The sequence below is a fragment of the Sprattus sprattus genome, assembly GCF_963457725.1.
Source record: "Sprattus sprattus genome assembly, chromosome: 2".
NCBI classification, from domain to species: Eukaryota; Metazoa; Chordata; class Actinopteri; order Clupeiformes; family Clupeidae; genus Sprattus; species Sprattus sprattus.
In genome coordinates this window covers 31,089,541-31,114,165 of record NC_137921.1, presented here as the reverse complement: position 1 = coordinate 31,114,165, position 24,625 = coordinate 31,089,541, and the positions used below count along the sequence as shown (strand labels likewise).

At 42.6% G+C, this 24,625-nt stretch overlaps 1 protein-coding gene across 2 annotated transcripts in view; it reads right to left on the bottom strand.

Moving 5' to 3' along the window:
- The window catches only part of gabrb3 (gamma-aminobutyric acid type A receptor subunit beta3), a gene marked incomplete at both ends in the record, with an annotated part of 92,652 nt that overhangs the window by 44,819 nt on the left and 23,208 nt on the right, over positions 1 to 24,625 (bottom strand). Inside the window, 3 exons of one of the 2 annotated variants that reach the window (XM_080832480.1) lie at positions 6,628 to 6,695; positions 6,834 to 6,925; positions 10,375 to 10,422. In XM_080832480.1, coding sequence (XP_080688606.1) covers positions 6,628 to 6,695; positions 6,834 to 6,925; positions 10,375 to 10,422 — 208 coding nt within the window. Of the gene's footprint in view, positions 1 to 6,627; positions 6,696 to 6,833; positions 6,926 to 7,011; positions 7,065 to 10,374; positions 10,423 to 24,625 lie in introns of those variants that run through there. The other variant, XM_080832481.1, reaches the window with a different exon arrangement.

The window sequence follows — 24,625 nt, the reverse complement described above, 5'->3', positions numbered from 1 at the left end:
TTGGAGCCCCTTCTACAACACAAAGAGAAATGAAAAAAAAATAGGACGAATAAAAAAAGAACGAAGGCAGGGTTCCTCCATGGTCACAACGTACTACTTTGCTGGGTGTACCTCCGCTGACCGTTAGTACTATGGATACCATTGAACACTTCACTCAGTCTATGAGTCTATTTTTCTCCTGTATTTTACAGTCATGGAATAATCGGAAATCAAACTAAACGCAGCATTGAGAACTCCATGGGTTAATTTCCTTCCTGTGCCACGCTCAGTATGAAACAAGCCCATGCTGGGAATCAGAATGTCACTTCTACGACTCTCTGTTTCTAAGTGTACACAGCTCAGAGCATTTCCTCTGAAAGCACGATGCATTCTTGAGTACCAATGTGAAAGGCCTTAGTGGACCTGAGTAGGTCCAAGAAGGCTGGAACTACACTTTTGTGACTAGCATCACTTCTATTGTTCCAGAGCTTTTTGTAGTTCCACAAGGCTGAGGTGTGCAAAGGAACTTGTGAGCACCTCTGGATCCAGCATCCCACAGACCCCCCCCCCCCATTAAAGCATAGTGAAAGCACTGCAAAAAAGTGAGAACGACAATCAAGTGGAAATGTTAAAGAACAAATACCTTTTAAAACCAACCAGGGACCAAGCGCCAGACTGAATAATTGAAATTTTTAGAGGCTTTTGTGCTCTCAAGTTCAATTATATGAACCTTTGGTGAGTGCTCGAGAAGCCTTGTATTCAAATGAACCGAACAGCTCTGCTTTCCGTGTGTTACTCTCAAGCATTTCTATTGTGAGAAGTTATCCATAGAAGTCCAAAAGGACAGGTTTAGTACATAATAAATTAACAATGTTCACACAATCACGCTCGTACATCCACAAGAAACTCAGGCAGTCTAATGACCAGGAAGTATTAAAGTCTCAGTCACAAGAACTGAAATGTAGTTATGGAACGCATTGGAGAAGGGTACTGACGGATGAGCCTATCGTCACACAGTCACACAACGTCCACAGAGTCGCCTGTAAAATTGATTGGCACATTAAACATTCTCAGAAGAAAGTCCGGGTACACATAGAGTTTTCGAGGAAAATCTATTAGGCCTGTTCCGGTAACATTTAAACCCATAAACCAAGACTTCAGTATGCTGAGACACAATTCTGGCAAGGAACTTGAGTGTCTAGGCCCGAGGCACTGTAACAATAGCAAACCTATTTATTCTCACTGTTGTGACACTCAGGAGTGAAAGCTTGTGCATCATTGGAGGATGCAAAACTAAACTTTGAAATTACTTCCTTTTGAAATGAATTACAAAAAATAAACACAACATAAGGCTGTGTGAACTGACTCAAACCTGCCATTTAAACAGTTAAAACTGAGAGCCTGCCCATTCTTTTCCAGTGTTGTTATTATGCTTTATTTTTATCTAGCCTAAACACAAATGTGATCCAATGATCAAATGGTGAAATCCACTTCATATTAATGTCCAAATGATATTGGTGTGTAAGCAATAGCAATAGTTACTACTTACTAACCGAGAGTGAGGCCGGCTGGGAAATATCAGACTGAGGCTTTAACGTATCGGCCGAGCGATAGTGAGGTTAATACGTCAAAGCCGAAGTTTGATATTTCCCGGCATGACCGAACAGTCGAGGTTAGTAAATTGGGTACCACTTTACAATAAGACTCCATTATAAATATTATTATTATTAATAAGCCCTTATAAATAAGTTATAAACACAGTTTTTATACATCGATGCAGGCTCACTATTTTGGAAGATCCCCATCTTGGCAACCCACTGTCTATCCTATAACTAGCCCAATTGCACACTCCCTGCCATTCTTGTATCTTGTATCTGTTACTGGAGATTAAACCCCAGGACGGGGGGTCTCACAACGTTACAATAAAGCTCCATTTTGTCAGTTATAAATGTTTGTAACTGATAACTAGATGATGATGTGTTTCACACTTTAAAATAAGGCTCCGTTTTGCCAGTTATAAATGTTAGTAACTGATTAATAGAGGGTGATTTGTTGTGTAATGAGAAGTAGGCAGTAACTTGATCGTTCAAATTGAATTTGAATTACATGGGATGCACACTATGGTCATATCTGGTTTTTTTTTAATTGTGCTTTCTTTGTTAGCTAGTGACGTGACGCCATAGGTCAGATCGTCACAGACCAGCGCGTCCATGGCAAATAGGGAGCTTGAGTTTTATATCTTGCCTATATGGGGGGGGGGGGGGGCGTTCCGTTCCCACTCCTTTTGAACGTGTTCTCCCTATGTGGATGTGATTTGTGGATGTTGTGTCTGGATGCTACTGGATGTCCTAAAATTTCCGTCTGGATTAATAAATTATCCATCCATCCAAGATCAAGCTACTGCTTACTACTCATTACACAACAAATCACACTTTATTAATCAGCTACTAACATTTATAACTGGCAAAACGGAGCCTTATTGTAAAGTGTGAAACACATCACCATCTAGTAATCAGTTACAAACATGTATAACTGGCAAAATGCAGCTTTATTGTAAAGTTTTTTTTTTTTTTGGGGGGGGGGGGGCACGTTGTGGACCCCCCCCCCCCTCCTGGGGTTTAATCTCTAGTAACAGATACAAGAATGGCAGGGAGTGTGCAATTGGGCTAGTAGAGCAAGTTATAGAATAGACAGTGGGTTGCCAAGATGGGGATCTTCCCAAATAGTGAGCCCGCATCGACATATAAAAACTGTGTTTATAACTAATTTTTAAGGGCTTATTAATAACTTACAAAGGGTTTACAACCTAATTTATAACCTGTTTATAAACCATTTATAAACCATTTATAATGGAGTCTTATTGTAAAGTGGTACCAACATGTTGTTGTTCAGCTCTCGTCTCACGACACAATGTGTTTCAGGTTTTGCGTAGCAACCAATTACTTGCTAAATTCAAGTTACAATGATCAATAGAAAAGGGACAACACGGCTCATCTAAAATGGCTTTAATTTACAGTAAAGTAACAACACAAATGATTCAAACTATAGTTTCTAGTCTTCATCATCACTTTCAATAACAAATGTTCGCTGCTTCTGAATTTCCTCATGGCTGTTGATGTCTATCAATATCGCTCATTTTGAAGATGAAGTCAGTGGGCAATACGGATCCATATCAGACCGGCGAGGAGGGCAATATGCGGCTGGCATGACTACCCATTAGCCAATCAGAGACTCGTACTGTCGTTGCCATATAAGAACACATGTTATTACAAGATGAATTTGGGACTAAGCTTTGGGGTCATCTAGAGTTATGGTTATTAATGTGAAATAAGATTTATTGATATGGTGTTTACATATTATTTACAATTGGGAGACTTAATGTAAACTGGGAAGTCTAAACTGGGACCGTCTAACTCTAAACTATATTCTACTTCATTCAAACTTCAGTTGTACAACACAGGAGGGTGAGTGACCTGACTTGGTTAAGCGCCCTGTGATCTCACGGCGTTTCAGGAGAAGCCAAGAGTCCTGTGATCTCAGAGGGGTTAAGGGGACACCAAGAGTCCTGCAGTCTCATAGGGGTTAAGGGGAAGCCAAGAGTCCTGTGATCTGACGGCGTTTCAGGAGAAGCCAAGAGTCCTGTGATCTCAGAGGGGTTAAGGGGAAACCAAGAGTCCTGCAGTCTCATAGGGGTTAAGGGGAAGCCCAGCTAGCTTGCAGCTCAGTGGTGGGCAGCTTAGTGGTGGGCAGCACTGTTCTCCAGCCCTAACATTAGCGCTATTACATGCTCTCTCCCCTCTATTTCTGTCTCTCTGGCACACGCTAATCTGCCTCTCAGAATGGTAATCACACCGCGTGCGGTAATCCCTGTGTGTGGGGAGGTTCCTCCTCAGAGCCAACCCACCACCCAGTGCATTTCTCTCTCTCTCTCTCTCTCTCTTTCTCTTTCTCTTTTTCTCTCTCTCTCTCTGTCAGCACCCTGCCGCCACACCCCCTCACAAGGATCACTGTTGTTTACAATACAGGAGGAGTGTAGAGTAATCCTAATTTGCGGCACCCATGAGAGATAATCCACTATTGAAAAAAGACACCTATGCCGAAGAGTGAACACCTCACCTCGCAGCCCCTAAGCCCTATCAGGCTTCCACTTTTACCTGTCTGGGTTAGTGTAACAGGTTTAAGTTGCAAGATTAACACACTGCGTAAAAAAGGTCTGTACATTCCTTCAGACATCAGTAACTGTTTCAGTGGAGGGATTGGGTTGACTTTATGGTCCAAATAACATTCACATTGGTAATTATTAATTATGAATGTGCCTGATAACATATGGGACCGCAGTTAAAAATTCATGCAGCTAATATAGCAAAAAATACATCGATCAATACATCAATTTTATGCCAAAGAAGAATATCTGAGTAAAGACTGAATTTTGACTGAATTCAGACTGAATGTTTTGAGCAGCGTATTAGGGACCAACACGGTTTCAGCACCATGGACAGAGCCAGAGACTCGGCCAGGCACATTGAAAGTTTCTCACACTGCCATACTTTTATGGTGAATGTACATGCGAAGACTCCAAGTTTTTCCCTTTTCTAATATCTCTAAAAGTATATGTTATTTGTATCTTTCCATCAGAAAATCTTACTTCTTTAAAATCCAAGATCACCCTCACTTCAAATCTGACATGACTTGACTTCGACACACTTTGATACACCTCTGTAGACCGTATCCACTCTTTTCTCTCACATCCACACTTACAGCACTGTGTATTTCTTTCCAAAGCATGGATAAATAAGTAGACATGCTCAGTATATTTCAGTGGTCGAACAATAAGTATGTTCTCTCTCTCTCTCTCTCTCTCTCTCTCTATCCATCTTACTTTTACTTTCAGAATTTCATTGTAATCTAGTCCCTGTTTCATTCCCCCATAGCATACTCCCATCCTGTTTTCAAAACGCTGACCGTTAAGACTGTCACTGAGGTAATGGTGGCAGAATTTGTTGACCTCCTCCATCAGACTTGGCTTAACCCACCCTTAAGTGTGCCGTACATGCACAACAACTAGTGGGAGAGAATGCTTCCAGTTTCTTTGCTCAATCTTAAACGTTTAGTATTTGAATACAGACTAACTGAAACATTTTTTCTTTACGACTAACAACCTATGTTTGTGCTCAGAACATATAGCCAGCTACTTTACCTATTCTAAAACAAAGCTTTACTTTTAAAACCTTGTGACATCCATTTCCATGACTGCGTTTAACATTGGCTATGATACTGCCCATCCCTAATATGTTAAAGACTGAGCTATTGGCTAGGTGTTTAGTCTGCCTAATCTATTATGGTTCATTTTCTTAACTCCAGTGCACATGAGCCTGACCCACTGCAGAGCCCTGGGGGGGGGGGGGGGGGGGGGGGGGGTGTTGATGCCCGGGTGAAAGGGTTGCCCTGTGCTCTGTGTCCCATCTGCTTGGTGCTGTGTCTGTTAGCTACAGTAATTCAGACACAGTCAGTGGTCTCATATGTTTTTGACAGGAGAGACCAGGTATGGGGTAATTAGAATCCTGGGCTGTCAGGTGTGCTCGAACAAAGACACTAATGAGAATGAAATGGACTGAGATGATAAGGTAATGCCATAGTGCATCTCTGTGCATCTCTAGTTATGAAGCTTCCTTCTTATATGAACATCATCTCACCAGTGAAGGAAAAACAAAGGTGACGCTGGAGCTCATCTATGTGTAAGGTGAGTATGTCAGCCCAGTCAGTTACGAAATGACACAAAAGGTCACCATGAACAAATGGACAACGTTGCGTTTTGTCACATCCCAATGGTCTTGTATCCCCCGAGCTCTGTTCCCCCATGGTGTTTAACTCATATTCCAGGGAAGCATCCACAATAAATTCTTGTCCAGATGAATGGCTGTTTCTCCCAGGAAACATGGCAGCCACCACCCTGCCCAGTCAGCAAGCACATTTCAGAATTAAGATGGATGGTGCCAATTTAGTGTGTATGCATGCAAGTCCGTCCTGAGGTCATTCTAGCTACGGTGCACACAAAAGCCCTGACCTTCAACCCTATTTAGATAGATAGGGGTTCAGCTGAGAAACAGGTTTGCCATCTGCAAAACCCAACCAAGCTAAAATGTTGGTAATATGGAAATTGTGCTTGAGTTCCATTTGAGCAAAATTAAATCAATTAAATCAATTTTAAATGCCATGTTTCTTCAGTAAATTAACACTCCAAGTTGTATATTGTACGATTACAACAATGCCATGAAATTCAGTATCCCTACATTATCTAAACTAAACAAAAAACAAAGGACATCACTGCACTGTGTCTAAAGATAAACATTTTTCACACCTCGATAATACTTCGTGGCAAGCCAACCAAAATAATCCGAGCTAACAAAAAGGTGACAAGGACACCGCAGGCCCTCCAGTACCTGTCAATCATCTTGTTTTCCTTCCAGTGCGCCATCTGAGGAACACGGTAATTAAATGTTCCATGTAACAGTCCGTTATTCATGAGCGGACACCAACGCATCAGTTGGTTCACAAATGGGTCTTTAACAATATCTACAACTAGCAAACATAACAGCAGATGGGTGTGATAAATAATGAACAGTACTAAGGAGGTGGAGGTAGACTTACCATATTGACTTCAGACACCATGTCTATATTCGCCACGTCTATACTCATTCCAACTGCCACTGGCGCTCCTAAAATAAACATGACATGTACATTTTGAATACATTTACATTCAATGTCTAGCAGCGTGGGAAATAAACGTTTTTCGAGTTTCATAAAGTAATGACAGCATGAAAGGTACCCTCAAAATGTGTCTAAGGGCTACATACCTCCAAAGTCTGGGCGAAGGCGAATGTCGTATCCTTTTAGGAGTTTATCCACCGTTTCTTTGACAAAAGACATATTCCCGGGTTCGTTTGCGCTGAAAGTGAAGAAAAAAGAGGGTTACTCCAATTTCCTCACAACATCAAGACCTTCCACGCACACCCGTTTATCATAAATACTCACCTCTGTGCGTAGCACATCACTGCCACAATGACCGGTACCGAGAGAACACCAAACAGCTTTCGTGTCTTTAATCCAAACATTCCTTATTTTAGTTTTTTAAGGAATCGAGTGACAAAAACGGAGGTTGTGAGGGGTTTTCCGGCATAAACCAACGAATCGTTACAGGTTATTCCATCAGTAGTCCTTTGCTTAAGAAGTCGTTGTAGACTCCTGTTACGGCTGGTAACAAGGAAATATTCTGCTGCAATCCGGGTTTTCGCTCACTCTTGGGGAGGCAGACTGTTATTTGGAGGCGCATTTGGTAAAGACCATGTATTTCGTTAAGGACATTACCGGCGGTAGCACTGGGAGAGTCAGTGTTTGGTTCTAAGCCAGATATCCATCCTTAGAATTTGACGTCCGTTGCTCTACAATCACCCAGCTGCACCCCTCCTGCCAACTCTGGTCTTGCGCTCAAGCTTTGTTTTGGTCTTGAATCAGCACATAAAACGCGGATCGCTGTGGTATTATACGCGTAATACGCACCGTTTGGGATAAGCATCTTCTGTATTCAAGTACCCGTGTTGTCATAGGTGTAGCATCACTTTGATTGGATTGTGTCATGTGTGTTATTTTGAAAAAGTCGAAATAGCTACAGTGACTTATTCGTTGTAGTCACGTTGGGAAGAGTTTTACTACTGGAATGTCAGGCATAGCTTTAAGTGCACTATAAGCACCGCACTCACGTGATGCGCAGAGAGCAAGCCAGAGAGGACGTTTTTTTGTAGAATGAATTGTTACAATTGTCATTAGTAATAACAATTTTTACTGTAATGCCAGCGTATGTGGCTGTGTGTATCTGTTTATTTAGAGTTATAGAGTTAAAGAAAATATTTTATATTCATTACTTTATTTATTCAGATTTATACGAGATAGAAACTGTGGAGAAATATTTTCCGAGAAAGTTAATGTAATTAAGACTAGTAGTATTGATGCTCTTGTATTGATGCTCTTGTCTTTTTAAGTGTCTTCCCCTCCCTTTGGGTATTTTATTATTCAGAATTATAAATGAAATGTATTGAGAAACATTATGTAAAGACTTTGGTATCTCTTAGTAGTATGTTCAAGGTTCAAGTTCTCAAAATGACACCTTCTATCAAACAAGGATAGGAAGTGTCATGAGAAACTCTAAAACATAAGCTCAAGGACACAAAACACACTAAAGAACATCAGTGACATTTAAGATTTTGAGCTGTCATGCCTGTAAACTACACTGTATGTACTTCCATGCCTGAAAGTACACAAGACTCTCTCTCTGTCCTTCTCTCCCTCTCTTTCTCTCCCTCTCTCTCTGTCATTCTCCCCCCCCCCCCCCCCCCCCCCCCACACACACACACAGACACAGACACAGACACACACACACAGACACAAACACACACTCACACACACACAAGGCACATCTAATAACGCTAAACAGAACCAAATGGCGCATAGGGAGAAAAATAACACTTCCCTAATGATGCCTTTCTTGATGAAACAGATCTGAAGTATTACATGTCCTCACCTCCTCCCTCCATCAATGGATATAAAGCCCTTTAATGTAGGCCTCGAGACAATCTTATAATCCATAATCAGATTTTCAATGCGCGCTGACAGGCGGATGGAGATTAAGCATTGGTGAGATGGCTGGTCCCAAGTCTTAAAAAACTTATCATAGAGCTAATAAAACAATCTCCTTAAGTTGATCTGTTTTGATTTGAATGAATCTGGCTGGGTGGGCCTGACAGGGGACAATGGATGGTTGGTTTTGTGGGGTGGGGGTCCTGACAGTGGTATAGGAGAGTGGCCATCCAAAGCCCTCTTCCTCCATTAGTTTGCTGAATGGCGTTGGATGCGGACAGTTCCTTGCCCTAATGGGTTTAACGCCAGACTCCGGATGGATTGCACTGCGGGTCGGGTTCCCGACACAGAGATAGAGAGTAATTTTAGAGATGTGAGCAGGCACAATTGAATGTGAACATTGTAGAGAGCATTCTCTATCTTTTCTCACAGGAGCAAAAGCTTTCTGGAAATGTCATTACACAGACAACTTATTTTTTTTATTGCAGAGGCTATATCCATTTCAACAGCAAATCTTTGCTCAAAAGGTACTCCGGATGAGACGGTTTTATCAGAATTGTAGGCAGTCAAACCTGAAAGACTTCTCTGCGATTGTACTATAGTATGCATTGCATACATTGAAGAGAACTGAAGTGAACATAGTTATAGAAAGGGAACTCTTCTTAATGCAAGTAGTCTATTTTTCAGACTATACTTTAAAATTATGTTAGTTCAGAAAGACAATCAAATTAATTTCATTTGAGTATTTCGTTTGCAAGCATTGTCAAAACAGCAACATGGGTGAAAACAGAGCTGGTTCCTGCCTACATATTGCTACGCCAAGGCCTTAAGGAGAGCTCTAGCATGTGTGAACAGCCAGGGATATTCTCAAAACTGCCTGTACTCACAGGCACCCACTCCAAGTCATAGACATGGCACCCTCAGTTGTGAAGTCTAACCACCTGCACGTGTTCTCCTGTGTGTAGGCTGACAGAAGCATATCCCGTACGGGCTACACCGACAACTTACAAATGCTCAGAGGATTCGCCTTCTTTTTCTCTCCGATGAATCTTTAAGAAAAAGTAGTCAACCACACAGTCTTCTCGGCCATATCTGCCACATGTGTTTTATGTGTTCTCCTATAATAACCAGTGACAGTGTTAATTGCACACTAATGTTTGCTCATAGCTGGGATAGCTGTAGGGCTTCGTCCCCCCTACTAACCCTAACTCCCCCGTACACATACACACACACGCAGCGGGCACACGCACATGCAAACATGCTCACACACACACACACACACACACACACACACACACACACACACACAGTTCTTATTATATCTCATGTTGCTTGATTTATTTTTTCAAGAGTATTTCTGAGAAACGCTATTCCTGCTCCTCTGGAGGGTTAAGTACTGCAACATGGCAGATTTGAAAGGGAGACCTGGCCAAGCCAACTTGAGTAAAAAAATATTTCACCTTTCATTTGTGGTGTCAAGTCTTGTTGCCTAGAGTTCCCTTCCCTGTTGAGATGGAGTCACGTAAGCATATAGGTTGAACTGAAGGGCCTGGTGTACTGTGTGAATTAAGTATTGCTGAAGAAGATAATGGTGCTCCAATGCATTTAAGATTGAAAGAGGTCCATGGAGAGAACCTCTCATCCTGCTCACTGACCTCTTCTTCATAGAGACAAATATTCTTCTCTAGAAAAGTGAATTGTATTGGTGACATTAATTGCTGATGGAAACAGGACAGACCAGGCTCTCAGGCATCAGTGTCTTACCCTGTGTCGTAGAGTGCAAATAGGTTTTTGTTCCCATCAACTGCATTCCTGAAAAACAAAGGAAAAAACACAAAAAATATAAATTCCTATATAATTCAACTGTAAACACTTTATCAGTTAGAGTTGGCTTTTCTATTGTATGCAGCCAATGCATTGTGTATACGAGTTTATAAACATGCAACCCACAAATAGCACCCCTAATTATAATGGCTTGATATCAGCCTCAATAGCAAGTGATTGCTAAACACCTATACTAAATGCCATACTTAGTTGTCTTCTACCCTCAAGATCCATGTGTAAATACGCGGCTGTAGTGTGTTGGGTAATATGAGACTAGTTTAATAAAAGAACATCAATTAAGCCAGCCAGTTTTGCACCTAAGGCCACCACTTAAAGCAGGTTCTATTGAAGACAGACAAGTCATCCTCAAATGACTATCTATTTTCTAAACACTCTTGAACTGAAGTCATGTCATGGGCGTCGTTTGGCCTGGATACCCCTGAATATTTATGATTTTTTTTTTTTAAACAAGGATAATACAAAATAGCCCTGAATCTGTCAATCCGATCATAACCACTGGTGATAATATGATATAGTTGATCAAAAAAGCAAGTACGCTTTGGGTCATCTGTGAGTGTCCATCAAGCAGCAGATCTACTCCACACTGTTTGGCACAGGACCATTTTGTGTGCGCATTACAGAGAGAGAGAGCACTGGTTTCAGTAGGTTATGTAAAAGAAGGGTGTCAGATGTTTGGACAGGGGCCCAATTTCAGTGCTAACCACGGGCGCTATTTTCCGTAGATACGCCCCTGAAACAGCCTTACAGGACACAGGTGCCTCACTCAGCTTTGCACCATGGAAGCCACATCTGCTCCCTCTCCTAACTCTCCAGGGTGGAGGCCAGTGAAGTCAATAAGCATGCGGGCACAGCTTCTCCAAAAGCTACCTAACCCCCAAAGCACATGTTAAATCATCGGAATAATAAACTTCAGTCCTCAACTCCACAACAGCCAAAAAAGCACACGCCTTTTCACCAGGGACACATTTCAAAGATGTGTTGCTGATTTCTTAATCAACGGTATGGACATTTGTTCCTGGGTAGCAATTAGACAAATGTCTCTGTTGAGGCCCACTTCAAACTAGTTTCGATTTCAAGATATTATTTTCTTTCTTTATTAAAAATCCGTGATCTGTCTCATTGGTCTCTTATTTATCCTCTGATGGTTTGCTGATCCAGAGAAGAACTTTTCTCAGTGACATGACATCACATTCATTCTTTCTGTTATCGCTTGACTTTTCAGGGTACATCAAATAGCATCCATTTCATAAATGAATGTAGTGTATGGAAGGCAGCCTTGCCAACTCATTTTAAATAGCTCCATCGGACACATTAAAGAACATTTTCAATTAACGCACCATGTAACACTGCACATCGTGTTGAAAACGTGAGTTCATAAAGCACTCTCAATTGAGCTCATATTCGTACTGGAAAAAAAAATAGGTTTAGAGTTCCCTCTGATGGTAGTCCTCATAACTACGCGTCTCGGAGGTTCCTTTACAAAGCACGGAGACCATCAGTGCTGTTGGCCGTTTCCCAGAAAGAAAATCATAACTTAAAAACAGATTATCACAAGCGGGCTAGACAATTTCCATACTATTTCCTGGTTGTGTGTTGGAGCAAGGGCATAATCCGTTTCGAAAATTACTCTTTGAAACAGAAGCTCTTGTTCTGTAGGAGTTGAGGCTTTTATAATACGTCGTGACGTTCAGTTGTCCTTTCCATATTCCTTGAGCTGCTCTTACCAAAAACTAAAAAAGGCAGAAGACTTACAAAGCAGTTATTGTATTATTATATTCTATTCAAATCATGGACAGCAACCCACCGGTGTTCAAACCAGCTTAATGCTGATGGCATTTCGTAACTGAAGGAGAGAGAGATTTGCCAAGTTTGCAAAAATGTTCACAAATGTACTCATATGGCTAACCTAAACTGAGCTGTGCGTAAGTGCGTAGGGGAATGCATTTTATTTCATGAATCGCCACATCTCAGTGTTTTCCAACCTTTCGTCTTATTTTGTAGGCGGATAATTATGGTGCAGCACAGTGACGTCCCTTTACTTTTGGTTCAAATGTTCAACGTTACATTCAAAGTGACAGTTAGGCGGTGAAAATAGAAACGGACAGTCTAATCAGTGTGGTAAGAGCTGGTAAGCGGAGTGTACTTGTACTCGTGTAGCGGTGCAGAGAACCGTAGCAACGTTAAACAGTATGCAATAGTCAGACAGCAGTGTAGCATAAAGGAAAAATAGTTAGTCTGATGAAAAGGGGGGGCAATTATTTACACTGGCGCGTATGTGATTTAATGGAATCAGGAGGTTCTCGATTTTAGGCAGGTGCACTGCAATTTATACTGAAATTTAACTCAAGATGAGATGATGAGGTTCTCTGGAATGCGAAGTCAAGCGCCTGTGGTTCGCCTGCGGTGACTGCTCAGTCATTCACTCGTTAAAAGAGGACAGAACAATGCGAGGGTTATACAGTCGGTTCTTGAGCAAGGCAGGAGATTTCTAAAGAAACAATGCGTTGGTTCGCTGTTCCACAGTGAATATTGCGGGATTTAATCATCATTTCCAGGGGAATTTTGCGCGAGCTCATCACTCATCCAACGCACTATTCAGGTATTTTTTTCTGTTTTTTAAATTATATATTTAATGCGTGGTTCGAAGCATGGACCCCAGTCTGCTGTAGGACTGAGGCACTGTTATGAAAGGCAAGTCTTTCGCCTGAGGTTGTTGAAACGGGTAGCCAGTGCCCTACTGTACCCATAAACAGCATTTTCAACGAACCAGTTGTCTCTCCCTCTCAGCTTTTTGTGTCTGTCTTGTTTCATTGCTTTGAACATCATTTCAACCCGATGATGGTTAAATACATATATTAACTATATGCTCATACATAGTTACAAACTACAAAAGTACATTGAATGAATTCGTGATTTGATGGATGCTCGGGAAATGCTGTACTTTTTTGGAGTCTTTTTTGGGGGGGTAGGAGGCTACTCAGCACCATATGCTAGTGTTCATTCAGGAAGCTTTCAAAAATGGCATTTAGGCTATGATTAGAATTGCAATAGAATAATAATAATTATTATTATTATAAATTAAATAATAATTACTATTAAGAATAACTAACCTCTAGCGCCGTAAATCACTGCCCAGTGTGGCGTTCATATTCAAATTTGAGACCGTAGCCGAGCCTTGCATTTTGTACTGATAAATGTCTGATTTTGAAAGTGAGAAACGGAGCACAAACTCAGCTACACAGCTGCGGGACATTGCTTAGGTCTATCTGAGTCGGTGCAATCTTCATTTATCACAGGAATGGACTAGGAATACGCCGCAGGTACACAATGAGAAGTCTGTGGGTCGGTGCTGTGCTTGGTTGCCTCCTATGCCGTCTGAGGTAAGCCTTAGAGTTGAGACCGACGGCTATATTATTTACTTGCAATGGCCTTGTTTCACATATAGGAAAGGAGATCAGTAAGGATACAAATCATTCAATACACAATTTGAGTTTGCTTTAGTTTTTAAGATTGAAGTGAATGTCAACAATGCTTATTTTTTCCTTCAGCATATTCTGATGTGAATGTCTCCAATCAGTTTTTCTCAGACAGTAACAACAGCAACACCCAAGGAAGCAGAACGGAATGATAACATTACTATATTCACAAGAATATTAGACGGGTTGTTGGATGGCTACGACAACAGACTTCGTCCTGGATTGGGAGGTACAACCCACACCATCACAAGGATGCATTTGTCCTAAAAGCCTACTTCTGCAGCTTAGCCTATTTCTTGGGCCAGTCCATTTCTACACCATGGGATTTTCAACGTTAATTTAGTTAAAATTGTCTGGGTTCTTCAAGTCTTAAATATATGACACCAAAGCAAGTCACACACACACACACACACACACACACACACACATATATGTATGTGTGTGTATATATATATATATATATAAACATAGAGAACTGCTTTTCCAGGTGATGGGCATGTAGCTTAGAAGACTCTCATAAAGGGATGCGTGGCTCTATCTTTCACGAAAAGAGACTGCAAAGAAATAGTCTGAATGAGATGTTTTCAGTGAAAAAAGATCAGCCTAAGTGCCAGGTCCTTAGTGCAAATCAACAGCGCAGTGAATTAGAGTGTTCCAGCGAGCCAGGGATCTGTCCACGGCTCACGACCTTGAGAGAGCTACGGCTCTTTTGCCGAGCGGGCAGGTGCATTGTTCTAAGTGGAAGAAGGCAGGCAGTGCGCGGGAGGAGAAACTGTCCTGGCCTATAAACTACCAAAGAACGAGAGAGAGAGCGAGAGAGAGAGAGAGAGAGAGGGAAAGAGAGAGAGATAGAAAGAGAGGAGAGAGAGCTCTCTTCTCTGAGTCACAGGAAGTTTTGTGAAAAGTGTACCTCTTTCTCTCAAGATTATGAAAACTCATGAAGTGAATAGGATGTTATATTTCCCAAACAGAATACCAGAGAATTCTCACCGCAGTCACTTCTTTAACACCTCTTTCTTTTTGTGAACTCTCATAGAGATGGTTACTGAGATCAAGACCAATATATTTGTCACAAGCTTCGGTCCAGTGTCGGACACCGAGATGGTAGGTGTCTCTGACCCCCCCCCTCCCCCTGCACACACAAATACACACACACACACACACACTCCATGTGACACATTTCTGTTATGAATTGTCTTTTATTGGATATATTACACATATTGTTATATCAATATGTCATGAAGACATTAGTTGTGCTTCTGCTTTGAGTCAATAGTTGCTGTTTGCCTCTGTCTTGATTGCCTCGCACACTGGAACACAGCCCGGATAATGTGACCATATAATGTAATGGCATGCTACAGATTCCCTACGGCCCGCTTGGGAAGGAGGTCTCTATCCCCATTTGAACTTCATGGTGAAGTGAGAGGAGGAACTCAATGGGGCAGCACTGACTGCTCATTGAAGTCAACAGCGACACTGAAATAATTGCTACACTAGTTATTTTAAACTGAAAGTGGCATTCAGTGCAAACCCTGTTATTATTTTTACCCTAGGACTAAAGTAATGAGGGACTTACAACTAGTCATTGTAAGATGTGTTATTATTTTACGTAATACTTGCATGGATTGTGTTCTGGTGTAACAGCTTCCAGGCCTCTATGCAAACAATGGTGTTTCTTTATGGTCTAATGATGTGGTTCTCCTGTCCAGGAGTACACCATAGACGTGTTTTTCCGGCAAAGCTGGAAGGACGAGCGTTTACGCTTCAAAGGGCCAATGGACACTCTGCCTCTCAACAACCTGCTGGCCAGCAACATCTGGACGCCGGACACCTTTTTCCTGAACGGGAAGAAGTCTGTTGCCCACAACATGACCACCCCCAACAAACTGCTGCGCTTAAAGGAGGACGGTACTCTGCTGTACACCATGAGGTGAGTCAGCTTGAAGAAACAGTGAGGAGGTTTTGGCGAAGAACTCTCGCTGAGATCTCGCTGAGCAGCCTGCAAACCGGCCTTCCAAACACCAAGAACAGTACTGCCAGCTTCTTAGCTGATGTATTTGGCAGTGTAACACTGTAAGGAATGGTCATACATTTTGTGGGGGTTATATCCCTTAGTGATTGGCTTGGGTAGATACAGCATGTGTGTTTATCTTCCCTTCACATGACCGTTTAAATTAATTTGAGGATGTTATGTAACTAGCTACTTACATTTTTAAATTATTACTTTAAAACGGTCCTCAACACTACTTGCTGTTGTTTGAAGAGGCCCTGAAACACCTCACAAGAGATTCGAAAAACAGCTCACCCATTGAGCCTTTGACAAAGATGCAGGAGTACTAATGTATCGTCTAAGCCCAGTCTTAAGCCTATCATAGCTGCGTTACATTATGAAGTCAGCACAAGCACATCACCATTCTGCTCGGCTGAGTTGCTCCCTCCGAACTACACCACAAGCTGTGCACGAGCCAAGAACACAGACATCAATAGGCATTCATGTTTTTTCATAAGATCTGCCTATATCATTCCTCCTCTGCCCTCGTTGCTACCGCCCCCCCCCCCCCCCCCCCCCCCCCCATCTTCATAAGATCTGCCTATATCACTCCTCCTCTGCCCTCGCTGCTACCGCCCCCCCCCCCCCCCCATCTTCATAAGATCTGCCTATATCACTCCTCCTCTGCCCTCGTTGCTACCGCCCCCCCCCCCCCCCCCCCCCCCCCCATCTTCGTAAGATCTGCCTATATCACTCCTTTTCTCCCCCCCCCCCCTGTGAAGGAATGAAGCATGGCGGGCTTTCATCTTTGCATACCATGTGTGGCAAGAACAGGGTTCATATAGAATAAAGAATCACACAATGCATGGCCGAGCCAGCTGCAGCTGATGTAGGGTGAGCAGAGGAGCGTAGCGTGGAGGCAGCCCACCAGGGCCTCAGTACCGGGCCCTTCTTCCCGGCCACGCCCAACTGCTGGGCCTGGAGTCAGGGGAGAGGGAGAGAGAGGGAGAGAGAGGAAGAGAGAGAGAGAGAGATAGAGAGGGAGAGAGATAGAGAGAGAAAGGGAGAGAGGAAGAGACAGAGAGAGAGAGAGAGAGAGAAGGGGGGCGGAGAGAGGGGGGGAGAGGAGGGGGGCTCGTGGTGCTGTACATGTGGGTCACGGGGACTTGAAAGTGGGGAATCCTGCGCAACGTTCAGGCTTTGACCCAGTCAGTGGGAAGACAGGCTACTAACGGACAGATCCTACTGCACAGAGGAGCCAGTGTGGGCTTTTTTACTCTTCTTTTTCTTTCTCTCTCTCTGTCACTAGCGCTCTCCCCCTTCTCCCTCTCTCGCTTTCCGTCCCTCTCTCTCTCTCTCTCCCTTTCTCTTTCTTTCCATGGACTGTTTGCTCCATTAACCTTGCAAGTGCAGAGCAAAGCACACACACACACTAGCACTGACACACACACACACACACACAACCGAACACACACATACACAGCAAGTCTTCCCCAATTTCAATCAGGCTCACTAACTAACTGTACCGCCTATAGCCCTCCCTGCCTTGTAGTCTAAAGGTCAAACCTCACAGAAGCTTAGCATTTCATTTAAGCTACAGTGGTTTTTATATTGACACACACAAACTCACACACAGGCAGTACACATTCACAACTTTATTTTTCGGATTTCAAGATGATAATTCAATTTTGATCATGGAGCAAAATAATCCTAGCCTGGTGACACCAGCCTACGTATTTCCGCCTCAATTGATTTCAAGCTCATACTCAGTCTGGCCCAACCCCGTTGACAATCGTCTCCAGGACTCAAAATCCAACCGCACCAATCAGCGAACAGTTCAGAGCTGTGACGCAAAACTCACCTTGGAGGAAGAGACACTATCAAGCTATCGGGAAACACACAAGCTATCGGGAAAGTTGTCTCAACTCTCGAGAACATCAGAAAATTAAAAGGAGAACAAGAGTATTGTCTTGTAAGTTTTATGATTGGAAAGGACGTCGTAGCTCTTCTCCCAACTGGCTTTGGGAAGAGTTTAATCTACCGAATGCTTACCAAACGTTGCTGATTGGTTAAGGGAACTCCAATGATTTTAAACCGCAAGCTAAGCACCCGCCCATCTCGGAAACGAAAATGAACGGGGTTAGGCCAGACTGACTGACGGAAAAAAATGGAGTCACAGGCTGGTAATGGCCAGGCTAAAATAATCCACCCTACTTGCCGTAATCCCCTACACCCTTGCGAGAGGCAGATTAGTGACCTTACCCCCTTGGCCTCTTGTTAAACACCACAGGTACTTAATCTTATTGGAAGGTTCTCCTAACATGCAAGGTTAAGGAAGACCTTCCAGCTCTACTACCCTGATCAGTAGTGTTTAACCCTACGATGGCCGGCCCCAGGCACTGAGGGCCTGATTTACTAATATGCGAGCGCTGCTTAATCTGCGTTCGCAAATTAACGCACAGTGTTTTTGCGCATTTCCCGTGGTATTTATCAAACCAGATCTGCGCTGGGCACTGTGTGCTTACTACGCCGTTTGAAGGGCCTGATTTATTAACATTGATTTGCGAACGCAGCTTAATCTGCGCCTTTGCCAGGTGCACATTAATGCACAGTGTTTCCCCGCATTTTTCGTGATATTCATCAAGCCAGATCGTGGGCAATCATTATTTAGCGCACCGTTAAAAGACGGGAGAAATTGCCTGCAAGTTACTGCCCACCATGGAGATTCGAGGAAGAAAAAACTAAGGTTCAGCGGAGAGGAGATAGATATATTGGTTCACGTTCGCTCAATCATTGAACCTGATTCAATGGGTTATATTGTTGTTTTGCCCGCCATCACCTACAGCGAGATGTTTAAAAGAACACGATTATAAATAATATGCTATTGGTGGCATTAATGCATAAACTGTCTATTATAACAATACAGGTGTGTACATGGCGAGATTAATACGTTCTGGGACATGGGTTCACTACAATATATCCCCACTGAAACAAATACATTTACCAAGTAGCCAGGCCTCTCCAAAATCACCGTTGCTCAATCATGAATAGATGGCACTATTCAGGAAGATAAAACTGTCATGGACAGACCACTACCACGTAAGTAATGGTCATGTTGGCATCACATATGACCTGGACATTCATTGAATATGTGTGCTTTCTGTTTCGGTAAACGTGTTCGTGGATTGAAGGTGGGAATGTTTGCATGTGGGTGCAAGCAATGGTTCCAATTACGTTCGGAAAGTTTGCGATTTAAAAAAAAGTCCTGTTTGATGTCTCTAAGTTCAGCTATGGCAGTGGGGAAATGTATTGACCAGCGCACCGCAGCAATGCGTCGAGTACCTGGGTGAATATTTGGCTGAGTGAAGGCTGAGATATGACAACTGCTGATGCTATAACTGTTTGAAATGATCCGATGCCAATATTTGTAATGTTTAACAACTGATGGAATGGAATGTGATCTCCGGTTGGAGGCTTCGATGTCTCTGATCTGGTTCAGAAGTATTGCGTGGCTGGTTAACCTGTACCGTCTAATGATTTGTGGATTGCTTAACTGAAAAAGTGTTATACGAGTTGAAAAAAATATTTCTGTGCGCTGTCTCTGTATATATCTTCGCCTTGCTCTTATAACTGGTGCAATATCAAAGTTTTCAGACTCAATGGAAATACGCTTGCTGGTTAAGACGTGCTTTTATGAGACGGAGAATTAGCGCGCAAATCGGAGACTTGGCAGTTTAGTAGATAGGCAGTTTAGTAGACACCACGCAGTACATCATTAGGCTCACTTACCTTCTCTCCTCCCATTAAAGTGCGCTTCACGCCTACGTTACCACCCACGTCCACAAAACCTCCCCTGTTCACACCCACAGGCGTTAATATGCGCTGCGCCCCCTTAGTAAATACCGTTTTATGTTTACGACCGCTATTTTACGTCAGAAATGGGCGCAATCCTGTTAGTAAATCAGGCCCTGAGTCATTAGGAGGTCAAGCATAACTTAACTCCACTCTAATCCCTTCACTTTTTGTCAAACTCAGCAAATTGCTCTTCATGGCCCTCTAGCTGGCCCTTCTGTGTTTGTGGTCAAGACACTCTGGTGCTCGTACATAAATAGGAATGGTAAGTAGGAATTAAACATAGTGGCTCGGGCTGAGCCATAAACAATCGCGGCCCATTCAGGAGCATGGAAGGGAGGAGTGTAATTGCATGTGCTGTTGAGTGCAAATATCAACGACCTTTCACGGAACTGAAACCAAATTGCAGGCTGCATCTTTAAGGAACCGTGACGAGAACTACGCTATTGTAATGCAACAGGAACAAGAACTACGTTAATGTTAACCACACGCCATACATCAAAATAATGACATTGCTATTAGTTCAGATGCAACATTATTCTTTACTTTTTTAAGGTTTTTTTTAGGGTAAGATGAAAACAGTGTATTAATGTCAGGGGGGAGAGTTTTGAAACTGTGCACCGGATGAGGATTGTGCCTGTGACTCTTCACAGTGCATCATCGGATCTAGTTCTGGGAAGTAGACCTCGCATCAAATATTTAATACATGTAAGAACGAGAGCAAATGGTTCCAGGGCGGACTGTGGATAAGTGAAATCGATTTTTGATAAAATGGACGTCAGCGAGGTCTTTGTAACGTGGCATCTCCTAACATAACAAGTCATTAAAACATGTTTTCCTACAGCCCTCTAATGCACTGTGGCTGGTGGGAAAGAGATTAGTCGGAAACTATATACACGCAGTGCTCTCTGTTAAACAGAGAGGAAGAGAGAGAGAGAGAGGAAGAGGGAGAGAGAGAGGAAGAGAGAGAGGAAGAGGGAGAGAGAGGAATGGAGAGAGAAAACACAGCACCTCTTTGCCATAAAACCAGGACATAATGGTTTCAACTCCCACACTCCAATCCTGGAGCCGTTTCAAAGCCCTCTGTAGGAGCTTCAAAAGAGGTTATGAATTCATATAAAAGAATAGATAGAATTAACGAGGCCACGTATTATTATCTGTGAGTGTGCACATATTATATGAAAGGATAAGTGTGGGCAGACCTATTGGCTGCTTCAGGGGGATTCGAAAAACTATCTTGAAATCACAGGTTAAGATAAAAGCACCCTATACTTATTCTAGCTGTGCTCAACATGCTATACTTACACAGTCCACTTCGGAGAACTATTGTTATATGTAATGTAGAAAGTTCCAGAAACTAACTGCTGTGCACAGAAATTGGTAAAGTAGAAGTAAAAGTAAGTTATAAAGTTCTTTAAAACCAGAATGTTTTGGCAAGATGTCCTTCATCAGCTGTACTTCAAGCACAATATATATATTTATAATATACTGACTGCACAGCAACACATCTACCAATACATCACATGAACGTCATGGATGTCATCTTACTCAAAGAAGGCTAAACACAGCAGATTCTGTCTACTATAATAGAATGGAAGACTGAAATCAGTATCTGCGAATGTACACTTGCACTGTTCAGTGCTATTGACTACCTCAAGGATTCAAGGATTCAAGGAGTTTAATTGTCATTGTAGTACACAACGAAAAACAGTTTGGCGCTCTCCAGCAGCAGTTTGTCTAGATATATATAAAATTGACATCAACACACAAAGGCACAATAAGAGCATGACAAATATGACAAGGACAAAGACCAAATTACAGAAGTTATTAAAATATATATATATATAAATACTTAAAAAATGGAAGGCAGTTGTGAAGTGCAAAGATATCATTACACACACAAATGCACAGAAACACATTCACTCACTCGCTCACTCACACACCCACACACCATGCACATATTGTGCCCATCAAGTCTTTAGTGCTTTGTTAGGGGGTCAGGTGGGGGCGGGGGTTGAGGGGGTGATGGAGGCTACAGCTCTTGGGAAAAAACTGTTCCTCAGTCTTGTGGTGCGGGCCCGCAGTGTGCGGTACCTTTTCCCTGATGGTAGGGAAACAAACAAGGTGTGTCCAGGGTGTGTTTTGTCTGTACTTATTGACCTTGCCTTCCTCTTCAGGCGGTCATTACACACAGATTCCAGGTTATCCTGTTATCATAATTGAAGTTTGGTGCAGTCAGTCTCTCTTTTTGAACTACAGACAAACGTATCCTTGAGATGCTGATATTCCAGCGCTGCCTTTATCACGCTGCTGAATGTTCCCTATACAGCACAACACAAAAGTGTAACCTCCAGCCAGCATACACTCTGGATGCTCTCTGCAGTCAGACACATCAAGAAGCAGCCGCAGGAACTCTTGTGTGTGTGTGTGTGTGTGTGTGTGTGTGTGTGTCTGTGTGTGTGGGTGTGTGTGTGTGTGAGTGATCCACAGCAGAGTCAAACTCCCATCAGCCTCCTCTAATTGAAGCCATTCAGTTGACTTCCAGTGTAGGCGCCAGACGGCAATATCACTTCCACCCAAAAGGCCCTTTGTGAGCAGGGCTACAGTGAACCAGTCTGTGAAAGGATAGAGGACACGCTCCCCTCACAACGGCCTCGCTGATGACATACTCTCTCAACAGGCATTGATCTCGAAATGTACATCAATTTCAAGAAGGGCTCTCATCCCAGACCATGTAAACATTGATTGTGCCATTGGCAGAGGCAAATGACTATTAAGAGGGTTTGTTCAGAGAATGAGTTAGCTGAGGGGGAGCTTTTTCACTGACTGGAAGAGAGTCCAATTATTGCAGTGGCAAGTGTGCAAGAAATGCACAGTTTAGGCACAATAGTTACTAGCACAAAAGGGATACTCTGGACTGGGCTTTTTCCTATACTCGTTAAACTACCATAAGGTAGAACAACAACAGTGCTAATTATTGCTTCAGATCATCGGTAAGCTTAATGGCATCTTCGGCAAAAAAAATAACTATTTTATTCTTGAAACCAGTTCTGCTTCATTGGATGAAAGTATCTCTTTCTGGATGTTTTGCTGTAACCTACATCTGTCAGAGCTGCGGTCCCCCCAGCCCCAGCCCCAGCCCCCTCCCAATCACATGCCCTGTTTATCAGTGCCTCTGTCATGGTGGCCTCTCAATTCTGCAGTAATGCAGCAGTCCACTAGAGGGAGACATATGACAGCAAATGGTCCTACTTCAAGCAGATCCCATCCAGTGTTTTGCTGGTAATGCTATTAGTAACGGACTATACTTCTGCTAATAGTCACGCTTCACATGCACTTCTTGTGGTGTAAAAGTCTTTAATCACTGCCATTTAGGCCTTTCCTCTACACTTCAGACCAATTATGTCCTCCATTCTTAAACTATAACTTCAATTCATCTTTTTATTTTATTTTAGGACAATTCTAAAGTCAGGGATGCAGTTTTGACCTTTTCAATGCCTTAAGTGCTATACTATGTTTAAACTTTATTATTAACACTTCTTATCCTAAATGGCAATAGATGCCAATGCTAAGACATGCTGTTGATGCAGATTGAACGTTCAAGTGTGCTGAGGTTTGTGCAGTGAGTTTGTCAAACCAAAACATTCTGCATATCCCTGCATATGCCTTCATGGATATACAGCCGCGGAAAAAATTAAGAGACCACTTCAAAATTATCAGTTTCTCTGGTTTTACTATTTATTGGTATGTGTTAAAGTAAAATGTACATTTTTGTTTTATTCTATAACCTACTGGCAACATTCCTACCAAATTTCAAATAAAAATATTGTCATTTAGATCATTTATTTGCAGAAAAATGACAATTGGTCAAAATAGCAAAAAAGATGCAGTGTCTTCAGATCTCGAATAATGCAAAGAAAACAAGCTCATATTCATTTTTAAACTACACAATACTAATGCTTTAACTTAGGAAGAGTTCAGAAATCAATATTTGGTGGAATAACCTTGATTTAAAATCACAACTTTCATGTGTCTTGGCATGCTCTCCACCAGTGTTTCACATTGCCGTTGGGTGACTTTATGCTACTCCTGGCGCAAGAATTCAAGCAGCTCGGCTTCTTTTCATGGCTTGTGACCATCCATCTTCCTCTTGATCACATTTCAGAGGTTTTTTTATGGGATTCAGGTCTCGAAATTGGGCTGGCCGTGACAGGGTCCTGATCTGGTGATACTCCATCCACACCTTTACTGGCCTGGCTGTGTGGCATGGAGCATTGCCCTGCTGGAAAAAACACTTCTCAGAGTTGGGGAGCATTGTCAGAGCAAAAGGAAGCAAGTTTTTCTTCCGGGACAACGTTGTACTTTGCCTGGCTGAGGTTTGTAAAAGACCATAAGGATTGAACCAAAGCCGACTGGAGGGTCTCCTAGTTCGTCTTCTCTGATCAGTCCAATTTCACAGTAGGTGCAAGACTCTGTGGCTTGTAGGCCTCTCCAGGTCTCCGTCTAACCATCAGATGACCATGTGTTGGGCAAAGCTGAAAATTGGACTCATCAGAGAAGACGAACTAGGAGACCCTCCAGTCCGCTTTGGTTCAATCCTTATGGTCTTTTACAAACCTCAGCCAGGCAAAGTACAACGTTGTCCCGGAAGAAAAACTTGCTTCCTTTTGCTCTGACAATGTTCCCCAACTCTGAGAAGTGTTTTTTCCAGCAGGGCAATGCTCCATGCCACACAGCCAGGCCAGTAAAGGTGTGGATGGAGTATCACCAGATCAGGACCCTGTCATGGCCAGCCCAATTTCGAGACCTGAATCCCATAAAAAAAACTCTGAAATGTGATCAAGAGGAAGAT